The sequence below is a fragment of the Kryptolebias marmoratus genome, linkage group LG23 (genome assembly GCF_001649575.2).
Source record: "Kryptolebias marmoratus isolate JLee-2015 linkage group LG23, ASM164957v2, whole genome shotgun sequence".
NCBI classification, from domain to species: Eukaryota; Metazoa; Chordata; class Actinopteri; order Cyprinodontiformes; family Rivulidae; genus Kryptolebias; species Kryptolebias marmoratus.
Window position 1 is genome coordinate 12,338,674 of NC_051452.1, and position 15,931 is coordinate 12,354,604.

The 15,931-nt window shown below is 38.6% G+C and overlaps 2 protein-coding genes across 9 annotated transcripts in view; one reads left to right on the plus strand and one right to left on the minus strand.

Moving 5' to 3' along the window:
• LOC108244131 (NLR family CARD domain-containing protein 3) overlaps window positions 1–15,931 on the minus strand; it is a 1,204,881-nt gene that overhangs the window by 713,107 nt on the left and 475,843 nt on the right. The window lies entirely within an intron of this gene.
• LOC108248949 (pleckstrin homology domain-containing family A member 5) overlaps window positions 1–15,931 on the plus strand; it is a 166,192-nt gene that overhangs the window by 59,559 nt on the left and 90,702 nt on the right. For 7 of the 8 annotated variants that reach the window (XM_017438017.3, XM_017438022.3, XM_017438018.3 and 4 more), the window contains exons 4-6: window positions 7,568–7,651; window positions 10,176–10,350; window positions 13,758–13,862. In XM_017438017.3, the coding sequence (XP_017293506.1) occupies window positions 7,568–7,651; window positions 10,176–10,350; window positions 13,758–13,862 (364 nt within the window). Of the gene's footprint in view, window positions 1–5,855; window positions 6,152–7,567; window positions 7,652–10,175; window positions 10,351–13,757; window positions 13,863–15,931 lie in introns of those variants that run through there. The other variant, XM_017438026.3, reaches the window with a different exon arrangement.

The window sequence follows — 15,931 nt, forward strand, 5'->3', positions numbered from 1 at the left end:
AACTATCACCTTTTAACCTATTTTTATGGGAGTACAATAAAGCAGCCCTTTCTGTTCTAACAGCTCAATGCCAGGAGGCTCTCTTATCTCCCACCTGCCTCTGCACAAAATAATCTTAACAGTAGCAAAAAATATTTCTGGCTGGCCTATTCGAACATGCAGGGTTTAAGTCACTTTTTGCTCTTTTTCCTCCAGCTGCTGGGAAACTGTGTTCAGTTAAAAATAGTTTTGATACCAGGTTGGATCACTGGAGTCTGGACAGAGTCATGACCTTTTTTTACTTTTTATACACTCGTCCTAAGTATTATGGTATGGCACCATCCATTCGTCTGTCCATCTGTCTGTTTCTCTGTCTATCTGTGGTCAATTTCTTGTCTGAGCTCTAAATTGACAACCCTTTAACATAGAAATGTGAAGCTTCACAGCTGGACACCTCATGGGTTGAGGATGATCCTTCCTAATTTCAAGATCTAGGAGTCAAAGATCAAGGTCACAGGTGACCCCTTTTTGAAAACATCATCTATGCTCAAGCTTCACATCAGAGTAACCTAGCAATGCCAAACCCTTTGTTTCCTAGATTATGTCTACCGTCCAGTGTATTTGTACCGTAGGCTGTACTCTTGTTTGTTTCATGTTGAAGCATCTTTGAGGCAACATCCACCTATCTCCCAGTCTCAGACATCTGACCAGCTTTAGAAGTGCAGACCAGGAGCTGGGATAGCCATAACTTTTTAAGAGGTCAGCACAACCCAGAGGTTTGTGACTACCTAACTGTTGTTTCTGTCCACCATAGTCTCATTAACATTTAGGACGGCTGTTAGCTGCTGCTCCACAGAGTCAGCAGGTTTTCATTTTGTTCATCATCATCACTACCTGGGCATATGAATGTTGTTTCACCTTTAGTCCAGTGACTATGATGTTGTTTATTTTAATGTATTGCTCCAATTCAGTAACCGAGTTCTCCAGTGACAGTCTTCATGTCCATCTGTGTTTCTTAGCCCTAGGGCTTTAACTTCCTACATAACAAATTATTTCTGCTCTTTCTTTCCACCTATCTGTGCCTGCATTACAATTACTCTTCAGGTAAGAGATTTTATTTTATTTGTCGTAACTCCCACTGTGATACTTTTCAAAGCTTTTACATTCTGGCAGAGAAACTCTGACTTTTATTTTTTGACATGTTGTAAAAGTGGACTCTGATATTTTTGTCAGTTCAATGCTTCTCTGTCAGTTTGCAGCCAACAACTGACAGGATACCCTGTCCAGTTTATTAAGAGCACAAGTCATGAGATGAATGCCCTAGCTTTTATTTTATCTGTCAACCTGCATCACAGCCAACATTCTTCAATATTTCTCTGAATAAATTAAAGACTTAGCATTCCTTAAAGAAATGCATATTACCCAATTTTTGTGTCAGAGATTTAGACTAAGATCATTTTATGTTGATAAATGACTGGAAAAACTGACTACCACATAAACTTTGACTCATTATCTGACAAACCAACAGAGTTTGAGCCATTATTGTGTTTGCTAAGGTTGATTACAAGTGCCAACCATTTTGAGTCCAAATGATAATCAGTTGTAGATGTAAATGATTGTTGTCAATGATTACTTGGAGTTTCATTAAAATCTGCCATGTGTCTCATACAGATATTTTGCTAATAGGCAGACAAATAAACACACAGACAAGGGCAAAAACATGTTATCTGTGGCAGGTGATACCAAATGGCTGTAAGTGTGTGTTTGTGTGTGTGAGCTCAGATTTGAAGGAGACAGGGGCACATGAAGGATAACTTGATATCTGGATGAGCAGAAAATTTTGTTGAATTTGTAAAATGTTTTCTTCATGTAGCTTATTGTTCCATCTCTCTATCTGTCATTAACACTTTCTCTCAGTGGTTGGCCATGCATGCAGCATGCATCTACCCGTGTCTTTCTGTGCACATTGGAGATGGGTAGCCATGGCAACAGCAGCTTGAAGTAGAATTGCTTGTAGCAGGCACAGTTCAGTGCTCTCTCTATATATACTTTTTTTCCTTTACATGGAGAGAAATCCAAAAATGTTCTTTTTCTCCTATTTTTTCTTATACTATTATACAGTGTGATACAGCTCACTCTATGCCAACATTCATTTTATACAAATACAGGTGCACTATGACTTACTGCCATCTGTGTCCATTAGAATCAATTTACTGTACACTGAGAGTTCAAGTTTTCCCTCAGTCTTGTTATCAAACTCAACAGCAAGTTTAAAAAATTCATTAACTTTTTGGTGAACAAGTTGAATAATTTCTAAATCATATTATTTTTTTTTAAAATCAATGCATGTCAGAAGAGATTTGCAACATGTGAGAATCATGGGAAGGTGACTTGACATGCATAATCCCTGTCCTGCTGAGATGCTTTTAATTATGCTACCTTTTGCACATGACGGGCCTCACATGTTTTGTGTTCTTTGCTGGGAGATGAAAGCTTCATGTTTGGCCTCAAACTAGGGTCTAAGGGGCCATTTACACAAAGCTCTTTTACAGTGAAACTGTAATATTTATGTTGCAGTTCAGCTGTTCGTTTGGATTATCTGACAGAAACTTTTTGAATCCAGGTCTTAGAGTGGAACTTTTCGGTCACTTTCATTTTCAAACGAAGCCACAGCCTGTGAAATTGCACATGCGCACCACAGACTGCTGCAGTGAATAGTTGTTCTGTGTATGCATTATCAGATGAACAACAGTAATGTAGCAGATAAGAGGGTGATGTTTATGTTACCTACCCTTTTCAACATGTAGCAGAAACCCAACCTCACTGTAAGTCCAAACAAAAATCTGTGTATTTACTAGTGATGGAGCTTTTTTGAAGCACTGAAGCTTGCTTTGGAAAAGGGTTCATTATTCAAAGCTTTCCAACACAGTCCTCTTTGGCTCTATATTATGGCAAAAAGTATGAAGACCCGCTTAAATAAACACAAAATGAAGCATTTATCTTGAGTTGAAAGCTGTTTAATATCATGAGATATTTCTGTCTGTTTTCACTGTGCTGCTTTGAACAGGTATTTTTTGTGGGTGAAAGAATAAAGTTATGGTTGTTTAGGGTTTATATAAATAAACTTAAATGTCTTCTTTTCCTCACTGGCTTCATGTATCACTATCGCGCTGGTTTGTTATTTCGCACTACTTTCTTCCAAAACACACCACAAATCCTGCCAATGATTCACGTCCTTCTAAACCTTTTGAATCAGGCACTAAAGCAGTGACGTAACTTCAACACTTTCGAAGCTTCGGACATCATTGATCACGTGACTTTTGAAGAACAAATTGCGCTCCGACACAGAGCTTCTGAAACACTGTGTTGTTGTTTTCAATATGTGCGTCCGAGTTTCAGCTTCAATTTGCCTGTCACTAGTATTGACCATTGGATGTAACTGTTTACATGCTGGAGAAACTGGTGTCTGTGCATGTAAGCACCAACTAGTTGCCTGGTATGGAACTGCAGCAGGTTCAATGAGCACAGCAGCATCGTGTAGACGTGTAACTTTTTTCCAATAAACATCTAAAAATCTTTCACGTTTCCATGAGATTGGGCTCATGTAAACAGGGCCTAAATGTCTATCTCCAGTTTTTTCACCCAGTGAGTCCATCGCCAGTTTCTTACAACCATGAACATGAACCAACAGATAAACAAAATCGATGGATAAAGTAACCTTGAAGCCTAAAACGCTTCTTAGTTACAGTTGAAACCAGAGGTTTACATACACTAGATAAAAAGACGTTCATTTTTTTTTCACACACCCATGTGAAATCAGAATAAACTTTTCCCATTTTAGGTGAATTAGGATTCTCAAAATTATTTCTATTTGCTAAATATCAGAATAATAAGGGAGAGAGTGTTTTTAAGGTAATTTGTATCACTTTCTTCAAAGTCAAAAGTTTAAATACACTTCATTAGTATTTTTGTACCATTGCCCTTCAACTGTATGACTTGGGTCAAATGTTTTGGATATCCTTCCACACCACATAAAGCTTCTCAGACCACATAAAACTTCACACAATAGTTGTCAGGAATTTTGGCCCATTCCTCCTGACAAAACTGGTGTAACTGAGCTGTTTGTAGGCTGCCTTGCTCGCACATGCCTTTTCAGCTTTGCCCATAAATTTTCGAAAGGATTGAGATCAGGGCTTTGTGATAGCCACTCCAAAACATTGATTTTGTTATTCTTAAGCCACTTTGTAACCAGTTTGGCAGTATGCTTTGGGTCATTGTTCATTTGGAAGACCCAATGTGCCCAAGCTTTAACATCCAGGCTGATGTCTTGAGATGCTGCATCAGTATTTCCACATAATGTTCTTTCCTTATGATGCCATCTATTTTGTGAAGTGCACCAGTCCCTCCTGCAGCAAAACAACCCCACCACATAGTGCTACCACCCCCATGTTTCACAGTCAGGATGGTGTTCTCAGGCTTGCAAGCTACCCCTATTTCCTTCAAACGTAACATTGGTCATTATGGCCAAACAGTTCAATTTTAGTTTTTTCAGACCATAGGATATGTCTCCAAAATTAAGGTCTTTGTCCCTGTGTGCATTTGCAAACTTTTTTCTGGCTTTTTTATGTTTCTTTTGAAGTAATGGGTTCTTCCTAGCAGAGTGGCCTTTCAGCCCATGTCGATACAGTACTCGTTTCACTGTGGATAATGACACACTCTTACCAGCTTCAGCCAGCATCTTCACCAGAGTTTCTGCTTATGTTCTTGGGTTGATATGCACATTTCGGACCAAAGCACGTTCCTCTCTGGGACACAAAACCCATCACCTTTCTGAGCAGTATGATGGCTGGACATTCCCATTTTGTTTGTACTTGCGTATAATTGTTTGTACAGATGAATGAGGCACCTTCAGGCATCTGGAAATTGCACCCAAGGATGAACCAGACTTCTGCAAGTCCACAATTCTTTTCCTGATATCTTAACTGATTTTGATCTTTCGACTTTCCCAAAAAATAAATAACCAGTTCGTTTTTCATTATTTGATTTTTGATAGTCAACTGAAAATGGAAAGAATGAATGATACATGGATTCTACTGTGAGCATACAAAATATATTTTTATTACTAAGGGCCATCCTTTACATTAAGAGCCCCTGGGCACGTGTCCTGGTTGCTCTTAGCCAAAGTTTCTTATAATAACCTGACTTGACAACTGTGTTAGAATGTTCATCATGAGAGTCATGGACAGCAGTTTGAGGAGATTTCCAACATGGCTGAACCACCCAGAAAAGGATGTTACTCCACGCAGCAGGTTGAGTGCGCGTGCCACCAGGTTGAGCGCGCAATGACACTGATTTCAGGGTACAGATCGCTCAACTCTGACAAACTGCCCGTACTCGGCTCTCTCTGCTCGCCTGCTCTGCTCTCTCTGCGCTCGCACCCCTAAGTTGTATGTAAATGAGCCACGCCACCAGCCAATCACAGACTGGCCTTTTTCATCTTCTTCTTTATAGAGTTTAATGGCGGTTGGCAAAAAACAGTAAGGTTGCATTATCGCCACCTACTGGTATGGAATGTGGCTCAAAGTATTTAGTATTATATTCTCCTAATCAATTTTGTTTTTCTGAAAAATCTCATTAAAATCTGAATACTTTTGCAGTCTGAGTTCCTTTTCAATATATCTACTAAAAAAAATTTTCTTTATTTTTCCTAAATTCCTCTAACATTATTCTTCTTTCTTTCTCATACCTTCTACACTCTAAAATAACATGCTCTATTGTCTCCCTTCTCCCACAATGTTGACAGTTTCCTGTATTGTGTTCATTTATTTTAACTAGTGAGCTATTAAGACCAGTATGTCTTGCCTCCTCTGTCCCAGAGCGTTCGCCATATTGGATGTGTCAGACCTGCCCTTCAACTACTCCAAGGAAACGGACTGAACTTCATGAAGCACCGTTCTACAAAGTGTTTTAAGTTAATGCCTGTCATTTACACACACTAATATATTTGGAAAACATACAGACACCCAAGACAACGTTTGTAACTTTTAACGTGATTACTAAAAATGTTTGCTCCTTAAATCTTTATGGTAAGCACCAAACCAACATGTATTCTTTTGAGTGTGTAACACTATTACTATGATGATAAATAAAGAAATATTCATTTAACATTTAATCTGTGTCTGTAATAACCAGATCCTGAAATGTAGATGCAATGTGGATATATATATATGTGCAAAAAATCCAGCAAATAGTCTGAGTGGTTAGTCCTCCGTTTGTGCAGGTTTGTGCCATTAAAATTTTTGTTTGTGCAGCTTTGGTTTCCGAGATATTAAAAATTATTTTTTAGGTCATCCAGAGGTCACCATCCCCCCATCTTGCTCCAAAACAAACCAAAGTGGGCTACTTTGTTCATGCTCTGTTTGTGCAGGTTTGTGCCATTAAAACAGTCGTTTGTGCAGCTTTCCCTTATGAGATAATAAAAGTTTTGATTTTGGCTGATGACGTCACCAGCCCCTCCATCTTGCTCCAAAATAAACCAAAGTGGGCTACTTCGTTAGTGCTCCGTTTGTGCTGTTATTCCTTATTAGATATTACACAATTTTCTTTCAGGCGTCAACTGACTTCACCTAAATTGATGACTTTGGCCTGCACTGGACATAACCACAAAGCAAGCAGTTATTAATTTTGTATGTTATTGTGCAAGTTAAATTCTGCAGATTTTCAGCTGTTGTACAATGTGTACCTTCTTTTGTTTTGAACTTCAATAAAGATTTAGAACAAGAAGAAATTTGTCTCATTTCAAGAAATGTTTTAAGATTGCAATGTTTTCTCACCTGGGGTATGATAAAACTTGTCATTGTATTCGACTCCTTCTGGTATAAATTTAATTCATTCTTCAAAAACTTTTAATATCTCATAAGGGAAAGCTGCACAAACAACAGTTTTAACGGCACAAACGGAGCACGAACGAAGTAGCCCACTTTGGTTTGTTTTGTTTGGCGCAAGATGGGGGGTGGATGGTGACCTCTGGATGACCTAAAAAATAATTTTAATATCTCAGAAACCAAAGCTGGGGCGTCTACCATGTCTGTGGAACATAGTCTGTAAAAGGCATGCTTTGATTGGATGAAAAAGGCCAGTCTGTGATTGGCTGGTGGCGTGGCTCATTTACATACAACTTATGGTTGCGAGCGCAGAGAGAGCCGAGCGAGCGAGCAGCTTGTCAGAGCCGAGCGCGCAGAGAGAGCGCGAGTAGAGAGAGCTGAGTGTGAGCAGTTTGTCAGAGTTGAGCGATCTGTACACTCAAATCACTGGTAGAAACCAGCTGCCCCAGCAACTCGGAAAAGAAAAAGCAGGTAAAGAAACTGGATGAATAGGTGGAATGTTGCCCAACACCCCTCCTGAACAAACTACTGATGTTGGCAGATGGCTGAGCTACATTTACTCTTTAGACTGATGTGTCTCAGTTTGTTTTTTTCCCAACTATAAATGTTTTGTCTGCCTATCTTCAGTTGTCTAAACACTTCCGATGTAGGTTGTTCAGGTAACACTCTTACCCATCTTGTTTTTCTCTGTGTTTTTCCTGCAGTCACAGCGAGAGAAAGGTGACCTGCAAGCACCCAGTGTCAGGTATCCCCTCCCAAGACAACTGCATCTTTGTTGTAAATGAACAGTAAGTATCACTGTGAATCTCCTAAGCAAAGCTTTTGCTCTTTGTTCTGCTCTGGTTTCAAAGGTTCAAGTAATGTAATGTTGGAGCTGCCCAGTTATGAAAATAAATCATAACCTCGATTATGTTGATCAATACTGTAAGCAGGAATATTGAAAACAAACTTTGTTTTATGATCTACCAACATATTTTCACATAAAGTATCTCATAATATGGTGGATTGATCATTTTTTAATAATTAAATGGGAAACTATCCAAACATTTCTTGAATACAAAAATACAACAAAAAGTTTTGGTTCAAAGGAACATTCATTGATATAGTAAAAAGTTCTTAAAATCTATTTGTAAATCTTTTATACTTAAAAACTTTTCTTTTTATTGTAAACTAAAGTTCATCATGTGTTGGTTCAACATTAGAGTTTAGTGTGGTGAACCGCTAGGGGGCTCTACTCACACCCAGAATACAGGATGTGATTATTCAAAATGTTTGGTGTATAAGTTTATTGTTTTTGGCGCTTACCGGAAGAGTAAGTTGGAGTTGAGTAAAGCGAGGTTCTGCATCAAGTTTCTGTGTCGTCTTTTTCTACTCCTCCACAATAGGACAGTTCTACCCTGTGTAAAAATAAAAGTGCTGCACATATGAACCTAAAATTGACTCAAGATTTCATAATATTTTACAGTAAATATAATGTAAAACTTTTATACCTGACCTATTTTACTCACTGATGAAGATTACAATGTTGACAATGTCTTGTATTCATCTTGTTGACAACAGTCTTGTTCCCTCTTAAGTTCAGGTCAACAGCTTTTGGGGTTGGAGGGGTGGTGGGGGGTGCTGCAGCTCATTAAAGTGATTAGACAAGATGAGATTTTTCATAAAAATTGTATTTTTTGTTGTTGTTTTTGATTTTTAATTGATTATTCTGTTTTGTGATCGTTTGGAGCAAAGATTGAAATCAAAACTAAAAATTTGATTTAAGTGCACAGTTCCAAGTAATGGATTGCAGCAAGGCATTTCAAGGTGCTTTACATAATTAAAAAACAAAATAAAAACAGCATGTGACAATGAATAAACAGTAAGAAAGAGAAAAACATCAAAGACATCAAAAACTCGCACTCTAACCCTAATTTAGCCATAAGCAACTCTAAACAGGTGGGTTTTAAGTTGAGATTTAAAGGCACCCAGTGTTTCAGCTGTTTTACAGTTTTCTGGAAGTTTGTTCCAAATTTGTGGTGCATAGAAACTGAATGCTGCTTCTCCTTGTTTGGTTCTGGTTCTGGGGATGGAGAGCAGTCCAGAACCAGAAGATCTGAGGGGTCTAGACGGTTGGTACAGCGATAACAGATCTTTAATGTATTGTGGTGCTAAACCGTTCAGTGATTTATAAACTAACAACAGTATTTTAAAGTATATTCTTTGAGCTACAGGGAGCCAGTGTAGGGACTTTAAAACTGGTGTTATGTGCTCTATCTTCCTGGTTTTAGTGAGAACACGAGCAGCAGCGTTCTGGATCAGCTGCAAGACATCAAGACATCTTTCACTGAGTGGTAGCTGCCACACTCAACTCTCAATTGTTTGTTGTTGACCTATTGTCAGAGATGGAAAAATTACTCAGATAATCAAAAAAAAAAAATACCCAGGTGTCATCTACATATCTGAACCAGATGACCTCAAACCCACCAGTAAAATTTAGGATTTCTTATAGATTTGCCTGACCTTTCAGACATTTTATATACTCTCTGCATCAGAAATATTGTTATGTCTGAGCATTGAACATCTGCAAGCCCAAACCTAGGAGCTGTTGGGATCAAACAAACAAAGATGTATTCTATTCTATTCATTACCCATGTATGCTGAAAGAACACTGATGGGTCTAAGCTTCTGAGCAGATACATTTTGGTTTCCTTACTAACACGTCCTGAACAGGTTATGCACTGTTGAGAAAGACACAAACAGGAGACAATGACTTTTTAGGAGAGATTTGCTTTGACGTTCCCTTACGGTCAAGGGATTTAACACAGAGTTGCTGTGTCAGCAGCAGCAGACACAGCCTCTTAGCCTCTCTGTAGCTGTACCTGCAGCCTTTTGATAGATGGGACTCAGGAAACTCACGGTGCATTGTGATTGGCTGAAAGATAGACATAGGCTGGAGGCAAACCTGCGACCTTCTTGCTGTGCCGCTGTGTAAACATGTAAACGTGTAAACATATTTAACATAACAGGCATGTACTGTGTGGCCATTTTGATCTGAACCAGTTGAGTTGCAGCAACCAAATCCATCTGATTAACTGGTGTTTTTTTCCCCACTTTCACCTCAAGATAGGCAGGATGCAACATGTTACCAAGAAAATCACGATCAATACAATGATAGTACAAACTCCTATTTTATCAACATATACGGCCTGTTCATTTTCCTATATTTTGGACTAACCAGTCCCAGGATCAGCCATCCTTACCAGCATTAACAAACGCTAAGACTTTTTTCCCCTATTCCTGGTTTTGTCTCTGTCTCTTTCTATGTGACAGGCCTGCGCCTAAGGTTTCATCTGAGAATGAAAGCAGCACTGATAAGCAGGAATGTCCAGTGAGCACTATGAGTGAGGCCTCCAATTACACAGGTGGTTCGGATTATAGTACCTTCACTGGCAGCCCAGCCACCACTGTCACCACTGCCACCACAATCTCCACCTCATCTACCAGGGTCAGTATTAAAAAAAAAAATCTGCATTTAGTGTTTACAACAGTAATGATCAGCATTCTAAATCTGGGCTCCTGTAAATAAACTAATAGATGTGGGTATGATCTACTGGTTTTCTAGTAAAGTGGAAACAGTAGTTAATGTTTGGACTGTGTTGTTTTCTACATGAGCAATGCTGGAAAACAAAGATCTGATCTGGTCTTATTTTCTAAGAAGAAAAAGCTGCATTTTGTTTTGTTTTATCTTCCACAAGTTTTGCTCAGGCTGAAACACCCTAGCAAGTATTACAGTGGTTTCATTCAGTATCTTAAATTGACGAACTTTAAACATTTTTGCATTAAGTTGTTTGTCCATAGGTTTCTATATACAGAATGTTTGGAGTCATTTAAGGAACAAATCCTGAAAATTGTAGTTTTAAAACTTTGTTTGATAACAAACTGAGAAAAAAGCTGTGGTGGGTGATTGTAAATCATTTCGTTTTGCAGTCAGTTCATTGTGTAGTTCATTATTGTCTTTGTTGTGTGAAGATCTTCTTCCTTCCCCTTACCTTGTCTTTGTTTTGTTTTGTAACCATCCATCCATCCAGCCATTTTCTTCCGCTTATCCGGGGTTGGGTTGCGGGGGCAGCAGCCTAAGTAGAGAAGCCCAGACTTCCCTCTCCTCAGCCACTTGGGCCAGCTCCTCTGGGAGAATCCCAAGGTTGTTCTCAGGCCAACCGAGAAACATATGCCCCTTTTCCACTGGCTCTAATACAGCAGCCCCATTCTACTTGGCCCGGCTTGGCTCGGCTCTGTAAAAAATGCATTGCGTTTCCACCAGCCAGTTTGGCCGGTAGCAGAGAAAGGCCTCCTTGTGTTGTGAGGGGCGCAGGGGGTGGGGGTGGGGGATATGTGGGGGGAATTGAGTGTGCCCGCCGAAACTTGGCGTCATTTGTGTTTTTGCTGTTTATTAAACTTATGGGGATTCTCCTGAGACTTCAGGAAGAGAGGTGCAGTGGAAGAAATGCTCTGGATGCCACGATTGTTGCACGGAGTAGGACAGCTGTTATCCGCTGGAGAATTCAGGCTTTACAGCGCTTTCAGCTAAGGGACAGACGGCATAAATGTTGCAGGGTAAGCAAATGCTGTTGTTTATATTCCTACTGTTCACTCTTTATGCTTGGATCTGGCTATACCCACAACCAATGAATGAACAGGACCTAAGCTTGCGTCACCCACGAAAGCAGGGCCGGCTCGCTGGCCCTACTCCAAAGCAGGGACCAAAAAACTGCCGGTGGAAACGCACGCTAAGCAAGCTGAGTAGAGTGGAGCCGGGACCTTTAGAGCCATTGGAAAAGGGGCAGTAGTCCCTCCATCATATCCCGGGTCTTCCCCTGGGCCTCCTCTCGGTGGGACATGCCCAGATACCTCAGCAGAGAGGCGTCCAGGAGGTATCCTAACCAGATGCCCAAGCCACCTCAACTGCTCCTCTTGATGTAGAGGAGCAGCGGCTCTACTCTGAGCCCCTCCAGAATGACCGAGCTTCTTACCCTATCTCTAAGGGAGAGCCCAGACACCCTGCGGAGAAAATTCATTTCAGCCGTGTGTGTCCGTGTTCTCATTCTTTCGGTCACTACCCAAAGCTTGTGACCATAGATGAGGGTAGGAACGTAGATTGACCATTTGGCTCAGTTCTCTTTTCACCACAACAGATAGGTACAGAGCCCGCAACCTGTAACCTGTGAAACATATTTTGCTCAGTGTTTTTAAGTCCAGCGGACAAAAGATAAAAGAAAAAACTGTAAAAAGAAACTTAGGTTGAAAACAAAATTCATACTGTTAAGAAAGAGTTACTCCAGTTTGCGCGTTGCCTGACTCCTGACTTCTGCTGTATCAGCTGCCTCCTCACCGATCCTCTGTAAACATCACCAACCTAAGGTAACCTTGAACGGAAAGCTGACCCCTGACCCTCAACAGGCTCTGGGCCTTAACCTGCCTCATTGTCTTGGTCCTGTCGGGGTCTGAGCAACCACCAAGTTCCTCAAAGATAAAGTGACGACTGGCCCTCCACAGCTTCTGATTCAATGAGGCACATATAACTGTGATGAGAAAGAAAAAAAAAAAGCAATTTTGGGTATGGCTGTCTCATTTTAACTGATGCAAATTTATGAACAACATCTATTTCCAATCTGATTTCCAAACTAATGTGACAACCTGGCAAAATTAAGAACATCTTCTGACCAAATTTCAAAGTGAACTAATTGCCAAAGTATTCTGAATTCTTGCGCAGATAAGAAACTGAAAACATTAATCCCAAAATCCAAACATTCTGTTTAAAGAATTCTTTTGGTTTAGATAAACCAATAATCAATATTTAACTTTAGATTATGAAGGTATGACTTGTTGCAGTGTTTTATCTCAATAAATCCTTATTCTTAGTAATTACTTAGTAGTCATTCCTCAAAAATATTTCCTAAAATCTCAGTGTTAGTCTTGTATTTGTTAAGACCTGATAAGTTTAATCTCAAGATTGATCTGTCCATCTGCTACATAAACAATGCCAAAAATTTTACCTATTCAAACAAAAATCAAAAAGTATGACCAAGGCAGTCTGGAAAACATACCTGCCAATTTTCATAATGATTGAAAAAAGTGTTGTTAACTTCCTAGAATTCAACTTTGTAAAGAGATTTTCCACCAAAACATAAAATAAAATTTTAAAATGGCAGGAGTTTGAGTATCAGAAAAGTTTGGTATAATTCAGAGACCAGAGAGTATGTCCAGTCAGATTTGGCTCTGTAGGATAAATATATAATATATTTTTAGTTTTTTTTTGTAGCGCTTCATCCACAATCTACGCCCACTTTTAACAGTCATTACCAGACTGGACGGAACAACTCAGATTGTGACAGAAATCTTTGACATTTTTAGCGTTCCCTAGAGTTTGGTAATTATGAAGTTTGAAGCTTCTCAGGAGAGCAAGCTGGACCAATGGTATGAGTTTAATAATAATATATATAAAATATATAAGATATGGCGATTTTCACATCAATCTAGCTAGGTAGTTAAATCTTGTGTAAACATAACTTGGTCATTTAAAATCAAAACAACTTTTTCTGAATAATGTTTTTTAAGCTCATACTCTAGATGTTGTATAAGAAATTATATGCTGATTTGGTTTGAGCTCTTGAAGGAGATAATGTTTAAAGGTTTTGCACATTTTGCTGTCTGAGATTTGCAAATCATTGCATTCAGTTTTTATTTACATTTTACACAAAGTCCCAACTATTTCAGAATTGGGGTTGTAATTGTTAAAGTGAATCCTTTTAATGTTTGTAGGTTTTTGCTCTTTAGAACTGAATCTTTTGAAAAAATATGTATTGAAGTCTGATTGTATTAGCTCTTTTATAATTGGATCTTATGTTTCAAAAGCCTTCTAGGTCTTCTAAAAAGCTCCACAACTTTGGGAAGAGGTCCAACTCTATTAAAAGAAACGTCTATGCCCCGGTGATGAAGTGCAACTGGCTTTACAAACAGGTACAGCACAAAGGTCTTTCAGCCTAAAATTTTTTTTGTGTGTTGGAGTTTAGTTTCAACGATTAGAATAAATGAAAACAATAATTAGCCATAAAAACCCTTTTGTCTCAGATAAAGGTATTATCCCCAGGTAAGACACCATGATAGTGTGATCATAATATTTTACTCTATCCATTTGTGTCATGTTACAGTAATATGTGTTGTCATCTCTTTAGTTCATTGAATTGAAAAACTAAACAAAAATATTTAGGCAAAATTTTTGTGTGTTTTTTTGTTTTGTTTCGGTTTTTTTTAATTTTTTGAAAAGTTGCATTTTTGGAGATGCAAGATTTCTGCTTCATGCAACAATAAATTTTCTGTTTCAAATATATTTATTGAACAACATTCTTTCAAACAGGCATTTACTTTGACATTAACATATTTCTATTGAAAAAAAGATATAAACATAATAGACAGCTGTATAGGCAAAGACAAAAAAGGACAATTAAAAGAAAGAATAGAAAGAATACAAGGACATAATTTCCCCTCTGACCAGTTTCCTTCCAGACATTGAATTTCCCATCCATGGTGGAGGGAATAATTGAGTAAATGGTTTGCTGCTATTGGCAGCAAAAAAGACAGCATTTTAAAACTAATTTTTTTTTTATTGCTTCCATACTCTTATAGTATCATGAGTAATAGGGTTGTGGTTATAGTCTGCTTTGCTAATAGGTACAGGTGATAGTATAATCGCTCTATTAGAATATGGTAAGCAGTCTTCATGTTCCATCTATAAACCATTGAATGGAACTTGGATGTCCTCCTGCCAGTGTACAATAGAACGTAATCCAGTCGACCAATAATATAATTTGAAATCAGGTAGCGCATGCCCCCTGTTTGTTTTGTGCTTGCAAAGGTGATCTTTCTTAATTCTGTGTGCTTTATAGTTCCAACAAAAGAAAGAATTATATTATCCAAATTTTTTAAAAAGCATTTATTAAGAAATATGGGTAGATTTTGAAAAAGATAGAGTATCTCGGGGAGAAACGCCATCTTAATGGCATTAACCCTTCCCAACAGGGAAATTGGGAGAGTTCTCCAAAACTAAATGTTGTGTTCAAACTTTTGCAGTAATACAGGGTAGTTTGCTTTGTAAAGAGCATTGCACTTCTTGGTGACTACCACCCCTAAATAAGTCAAGTTGTCTCGAGTTATACGAAAGGGGAGCTGTTTGAGTCATTCTTGGTCTAGAATTTGTATTGGGAGCAACTTACTCATACTCTAGTTGATCTCATATCCAGAGAGTACAAAATAAATTACATATTTCCAATACTGCAGGGACAGTTATTTGAGGTTGTGTAATATATAATAAAATATCATCCGCATATAATGAAGTCTTATTCTTTGTGTGTTCTGAATTGTAGCCTTGTATCTTGGAATGCAATCGGATTGTTTCAGCCAGTGGTTCTAAAGCTAAAGCAAACAGTAGGGGACTAAGCGGGCATCCCTGCCTTGTACCTCTGCCCAGGTAAAATGAAGTGGAAAGAGTCTGATTAGTGAGTATCCTGGCACAAGGGTTGTTGTATAATAATTTAATCCAGGACAAAAACCTATAACCCAACCTAAACTTTCTCAAAACTGCAAATAAATAAGACCATTCAACTCTATGCCTTATCGGCATCTAAACTAAGAATAACAAGATCTTGTGTGGGTTGCCTGGGATAGTGCATAATATTAAATAGGCGCCTGAGGTTGAAAAAAAGAATCTCTATTGGGGATGAACATAATTTTAGCAGGATGAATCAATTTGTTTAAAACAGAGATAAGTCTTTTGACTATTGTTTTTGCTCTTTTTTTTTGGTCTGTGCTTAGCAATGAAATCAGCCTATATATGGCTACTTCTTCTGTGTCTTTCCCTTTTTTAAGGAGTATGGTGATAGTAGCCTCTGTCAGTGTCTGTGTCAATGTGCCATCCTCATATGATTAGCTATATAATTTACATAGATAAGGAGCCAACAACTGGCTATCTCATTGCTAAATCCATGAGGGCCTGGACTTTTACCATTATGCAGTGGCGTAATAGTCGTTAG